General features: G+C 36.5%; 1 protein-coding gene across 1 annotated transcript; it reads right to left on the reverse strand.

Moving 5' to 3' along the window:
- Positions 1-90: 90 nt before the first annotated feature.
- Positions 91-6,132, reverse strand: scly (selenocysteine lyase). Its single transcript, XM_059571160.1, has 13 exons — positions 5,980-6,132; positions 5,224-5,349; positions 5,010-5,119; positions 4,576-4,676; positions 3,117-3,300; positions 2,822-2,949; positions 2,396-2,557; positions 2,215-2,321; positions 2,057-2,093; positions 1,763-1,846; positions 1,523-1,625; positions 1,154-1,229; positions 91-842 (listed from the first exon to the last, which is right to left on the reverse strand). The coding sequence occupies exons 2-13, from the start codon at positions 5,334-5,336 to the stop codon at positions 689-691; spliced, it is 1,359 nt and encodes a 452-aa protein (XP_059427143.1). The 5' UTR covers positions 5,337-5,349; positions 5,980-6,132; the 3' UTR covers positions 91-688.
- Between the last annotated feature and the right edge of the window lie 518 nt (positions 6,133-6,650).

Genomic DNA, 6,650 nt, shown 5'->3' on the forward strand with positions numbered 1-6,650 from the left:
CAAATAACTAAAAATACCTGTTAAAAAGAACTCTGACCCAAATGACCAATGTCAACAGTCATATGCAGGTAGGTGTGTGTAATACATAAAAAAAATTTACATATTGATATTTAATGTAATTTTACTGGTAACAGCGCCTTTTTTATCCTGTTATGGAAAGCTGATTTTCATATTTTGTGCAGTGGTTAGTTAATTTCCCAGTGACATGAATAAACCATTCAAAAAAATTTTTGCAATGTGACATGCTCTATAAACTCAGTTTGCAATTATGATATTTTTTATGGACTTTACACATTGCACACCTCCATTTGCAAGCTGCTTAAAGTATTTTTTTTACCATTTATCAGCTAAGTTCCCTGAATTTCCAATATAGTGCAACCTGACAATGTCCCTGAATCCTGAACTCTAGTCTCATGACACACCCTCTAATCTATTTGCAAAGCAAATCAGATTTATATTAGATATTATATTTTGCTAAATAAGAGCTCCTAGATCAATATAATGTAACCTAACGATGACCCTGAATCCTAAACTCTACATTCCTGACACCTCTAATTTATGTGCAGAGCCTCATAGCTATAAACTAAAACCATTCATTAACACTTCTCCTTTTTGGTTGGAGTTAAATAGCCATATATGTATTCAAATATATATATTAGACTGGTAAAAAAAAAAAAAATCCATGGTGCTAGCTCATCCGCTCCAGTTGCTCTACAGTGTCTCTCAGATCCTCCACAACAATGTCCACATCTTCACGGGAGGTACATCTGCCCACACTGATCCTCAAAGCGTTGGTGGCCACATGATATGGAATCCCACAGCTTAGAAGAATATGGGAAGGTCTAAGGAAATGAGAATACATGACCAAATTGCAGCAAAAAAAAAAAACATTAAGGATTTTCCACATTCTGATCCGTCTAGAGCACAGTAGAGTGCACAAGCCAATACAGTCAGTGTGCAGGATGGATGTGTTCGGCTACATTTTTTCGGTACATTTCATCAGTTCGGTTTTTTGGTGCTCTAATAATTTAGACACTTGAAAATTGTAAGGATTTGATACTGCACTGGTGAAAATTCACACTTGCCCTCATACAAAAAAAAAAAAAAAAGATACTGATTTCAAACTTTTTCATTGTAAGCACAGATGACTTACTGGTCTCCTCTATCTGAGTGGCAGGCAGCACCCACACTAGCCAACAACCTCCTACAGGTGGACAGCACTCTACGCCCTACAGCAGGGGGGGGGGAAGAGTCCCATAAATTATTCATAAAAGCTCTGGTGTTTTACAAATCTGCAGGGTCAAGACCTGACCCACTTCTGACCAACATATGCGTAAAAAACTAACTTAAATTTCATTTAAGCAAGCTTAAATAGATCATTACTGTAATGAATCTTTAATGTACATGTGCACACTATACATGTAAATGACAATGTGCATAAAAATATCTGGATGTACAAACATATTCCATTCATGTCATGTGAAAGACAAACGACAAGGTTAGAAAATGGCCATCCACTCACCCTGAAGTCCCCTTCCCAAAATGGATACATTGCATGTGTTGGGCAAAATGTCTGAGCCAGGAAAATGGCTGTTAAAATGAATCTTATCTCTTCCAAAGACAGCCTAAAAATTTAAATGCAATAAAAAAAATAATAATAAGAAGAAACAAATACAACAAAATCTATATAAAGATACAGGCTACATTAATACCTACTGAAATATTTCTATATCAGCTACAATAAGGCAGAAACAGGGCTTACAAGCAGCTTCTGCTCTAGATAGCATCGGATGTCCAGAAAATGGGCTTCATACGCTGCTAGATTTAAGTTCACCAATTCTGCAGCCTTTTCAAAGAAATTAAAAATAAAAGTTAAAAAGTAAAAATAAATCATTTTTTTCCTGTTATACAAGTACAAACAGTTACATTACTGCTAAAAAATAAACAATCAAATAATGTTACCCATATTCAATGTACAAACATTCAATTATTTAATCCATGAATTAATAAATTAAGTAGTAAATAAATGGCGCTTATGATACATAGTGGGTTTTACCTTTCCCAGACCGGCTATCATTGCTGTGTTCTCAGTTCTGACAAATAAAAAGATAACAACAGTATTGATTTCAGAGTCCATAACATACCTGATTTTATTCTGTTCAATAATTGATTATATTTACATGAAACCCCACAACACAATAAACCATGTCATACCCTGGTCTGAAGTTGCGCTCTTGTCCTCCTCCAAAAAACAGAGGGTAAACCGGAGTTGTGGTTCCAAGATCGTTCACAAACAAAGCGCCAATTCGAGGGCCATAAAACTGAAACATACCATGATTGCCATCTCTTATTTTCTTCGCTTACAGAGAGATACCAAAAGTCTGTCGTTTCTTACCTTGTGTCCTACAATCGTAATGTAGTCTACTCCCAGCTCATGTGCATCCACTCGTATCTTTCCAATAGCCTGTGCTGCATCGGTGTGCAGGAGGATTCTGGGAGCTGATGCTGCTCTCTGTTTGTTTACTTCCCTCACCCTCTGGCAAATATCCTTAATTGGCTGTTGAAAGGAGAATCCCAGTGGTTACTTTCAGGGTTTATGCCAAATCACAGCTGAAAAAAACTATTGTATTTTTACTGGCAGAGCAAAAATTAACTGGTCATACTGTGTCTATAATATAAGTTGATTTTTATTAACATCATGTTTATAAAATGTTCTATAAAAGCAATATCTTGCTCACAATTGAGCCTCATACCAATTGCCAAAACACAGTTGTGTGATTAACTATGAAATATATGAAAGTAGTCCAGGCAACATTCTCACCATAATAATGCCAGTCTCATTATTGGCCAGCATGATGGACACCAAGCAGGTGGTGGGACGAATCGCTGCAATGACATCCTCGACCTCCATCCGTGCCGTCACCTTGGAAACGGGCACAGATGTGACATCTACAACGAGAACCCAATCAGAGCATAAAGTTCTTTGGTAATGTTCATATTTTAATACAGATAGCAATACAGTAGTAAACTAAAGTATTGTACACTTCCTAAAACAACACCTTTGGAGAACAATGTTTCCATTTAAAGTTATAGACGGAAAACATTTGCCTGCTGACCTGCTTTGCCTTCTTTTACCAAGTGTTTAGCTGTGAGACTGATGGAGTCGTGCTCTACATTAGAGATGATAATATGGGGCAGGGAGCCACTTCCGTTTAGCTGCTCGCTGTTCATGTCTCCCTGTGCAGAAGTCTTGCTCTTTCTGAAGTGTTCCAGAGCAGTGTGAAACACCAGATTATTGGCCTGAAAGTCCAGGAAAAAAAGAGCTTAAATAAAGTACAGTGGAAGTGAAAGTACTCTCACACGACTTTCACCAGGGATTCAGTGCACCTCTCAACACAAGTGGCATGCACTATTAGGACCGACACATGAAAGATTAAAGACAGTGTTACAGTTAAGAGCGGTTCACACCAGCACAAATGTTTGGCATTAAAATGCAGATTCACTCTCTTAACAGCAAAAAAAAAAAAAAGCAGAACTACCTCAGGTTAATCCAGGACACAAAGTGCTACGTAACATTACGTTTCTGACACCTGCTTGTTTTCATGTAAACATTTTTACATTCGCTATGGTTTTTATCAGGCAACAAATAAAACACCTGTACAATGACAAGGAGACAACCATATTTAAAGGAATAGTTCACCCAAAAATGAAAATTCTGCCACTAATTACTCACCCGATCCAAACCTGTATGACCTTTGTTCATCTTTGAAACACAAATTAAGATATTTTTGATGAATTTTGATGAATCAAGGCTCAGAAACGTAGCAACGACATCGTTAAAATAATCCATGTGATATCGGTGGTTCAACTGCAATTTTACGAAGCTATGAGAACACTTTATTCAACAATTTCATCTCCTCTGTGTTACCCTATAAATATACACATACGTAAGTAACGTATGCAATGTATGTACGCGGATACATTGTTTATGTTGTTTACACTTTGATCTGAACGTAAACAACGTTGTTTACATATGTGATAATCTCCAAAATGTTGCTACAGGGTGGAGACTAATTGTTGAATTAAAGTCGTTATTTTTGTTTTGTTTTTTGCGTACAAACAGTATTCTTGTAGCTTCATAAAATTACGGTTGAACCATTGATGTTACATGGATTATTTTAACAATGTCTTTTCTACGTTTCTGAGCCTTGATCGTGTAAGAATCCTTGCTGTCTATGGGAGGGTCAGGGAACTCTCAAAATTAAGCAAAAAATATCTTAATTTATGTTCCGATAATAAACGAAGGTCTTACAGATTTGGAACGACATGTCTGCTTGTTTGTGCTTCATAAAGTCAGTGGTAAAGAGTGTCAAAGATAAAATTGGTTGAACTTTGAGTATGTTACAACACTAGACAGGGATGGTGGAAATGTGAATTATGCAACAGCCTATAGGGCCTTCACTATACGGCTGTAAAAAAAAAAAAAAAAAAAAAAATTATATATATATAAAAATGTTAAGAGGAAAAGATAATTTGATGAATTTCTATTTGAGCTAGTACATCTGAAACGCTCACCTCAGTTCCTCCTGAAGTAAAAATAATGTCTGCTGCTTTTCCACAAACCATCCTGGCAATAGTGTCTCTGGAATGGTAAATGATGTCTCTGGCTTTCAGACCTAGCATCAGTGGAAAATAATATGAGATTGTGTTCAATGGAAAGTTAACCCAAAAATAATAATCATTTACTCACCCCTCATGTCATTTCACTTTCTTCTGTCAAACTGATGCAATTATTCTTGACTTTAAAGAATCTTATATTTTAAGATTATTTTTGGAGGGGGGAGGTGGGGGGGTTGTTTGGTACCCACCCTTCTTCAAAATATTTTCTTGGGTTTAGATGGAGATGAGGATGAATAAATGATGAGAAAATTTAAAATTTGGGGTGAACTATGCCTTTAAATATGACATGTGAGATGGCTGCCAATCATATATCCTTGAGAGCCTCATACCTGGCAGGTAATTACTGCTGGGATTTCCCCACGCATCAGTTAAAGCATCAGTAATAACCCTGGCCACCTCTGGATCCACTGGTGTGGTGGCGTTGTAATCCATATATATTCTGCAGCAGACAAAGCTTTTTTACTAACTACAACTGGAGCATGTGGCGGATCAAATGCGAATGACTTCATGTTCAGTCTAGGACTGGTATGATATATTCTTTACCTGTCTGGCCCATCAGCCACATCATGATGATGCAGGTCAGACCCACAATGATGTGTTAAGGTTCCCCATAAATTATGACCCAGGATGACAGGGGGATTAGTCTTTTCAGCCATTATCTAGATTACACTGGTAGATAAAAGGGCAAAAACACATGACCGGTAATAAAACATGCATTAAATGTATGACACTTAATGTCAAAAACTATAATACATGAGTCATGAGGCTTTATTTGGTCACATATATGTGACCCTGGAGCACAAAACCAGTCAGATGTAGCCAACAGTGCATAGGTCAAAATTATCTTATTTTCTTGCATGCCAAAAAATCAATAGGATAATAAGTAAAGATCATGTTCCATGAAGATATTTTGTAAATTCCCTACAACAAATATTTCAAAACTTAATTTTTGTATTAATAATAAGTATAATGCATGGCTAAGAACTTCATTTGAACAACTTTCTCATTATTTAGATTTTTTGCACCCTCACATTCCAGATTTTCAAATAGTTATATCTTGTTAATACAAGATCGCTATTTGATCTAAATTAAGTTGGATGTATCATAACGTGGCAATAAAAGCCATTTACGGCACTTTGATTCATAAAGGTGATTGACTGCTGGTAACGCTAGAGGCAGATTACTGTTGTCTACAATCATACCATAACAACTAAAACTGTCTTTACAATCACTTTACAAGAAGCATCGCTGAGATAAAGACTGATAAACCAGATGAACCTATAGTATTAGTTTACTAACCTCTCGTGCTCTTTAGCGTTTGTCCTGTCAATGATTCACAGTTCAAACTGATGATGCGGCAGGCGCAGGAACCGGCAGGAACGGCACGATCTACTGCTTTGAACCGGAAGCGTACATGATTAAACCCCTCCTCTTTTCGGACGGTCGCCCTTTCTCTCTACTACAGCAAGGGCTTTTATGGATCAGATCGTGTGGAGTTTTTATGTTTTTTTTTGTTGCAAATAAAATAACAACAATTGACATAAACAAAGAAAAGAAAAAGGGGGACATACATACATCACAAAATCTTAGGCTATATAAGAGCATTACAAAAGTTAACAAAATATAATACTTTTGTAGATCGTGCTGAAGTTACTTGGTAAACGTTTGAGAGATTCGCTATCTCACTCGCACTGGTTGAACACTGCGTCACGTTATTAATATTCATGAGCCACGCCTTCATCGTAGTAGCGTTGTTACATTTTAGTTAGCGTTTAGGCGAGATAGTATGGCAAGCTGATTTAACATTTTAGATATCTTTTACGCATTAGTATCTAAATAATTGGTACTAGCACCCCGTGGGAAATATTAAATAGATTACTAGTTGCATGGAAAGTTAGAAGATAGCCTGATAGATTTTTTATTTTTATTTTTTACATCAAACTTTCTGTCCAATCAAATGCTCTCTAGAA

The sequence above is a fragment of the Carassius carassius genome, chromosome 17, assembly GCF_963082965.1.
Source record: "Carassius carassius chromosome 17, fCarCar2.1, whole genome shotgun sequence".
Lineage (NCBI taxonomy): Eukaryota > Metazoa > Chordata > Actinopteri > Cypriniformes > Cyprinidae > Carassius > Carassius carassius.

Bases quoted from the DNA above. Each gene is read 5' to 3' on its own strand.
- scly (XM_059571160.1), bottom strand. From the start codon at position 5,336: ATGGCTGAAAAGACTAATCCCCCTGTCATCCTGGGTCATAATTTATGG. The intron at 3,301-4,575 runs GTGAGCGTTTCA...CTGGACTTTCAG, and splicing joins TTACTTCAGGAGGAACTGAG to GCCAATAATCTGGTGTTTCA. The intron at 1,230-1,522 runs GTGAGTGGATGG...CCCCTGCTGTAG, and splicing joins TTTGGGAAGGGGACTTCAGG to GGCGTAGAGTGCTGTCCACC.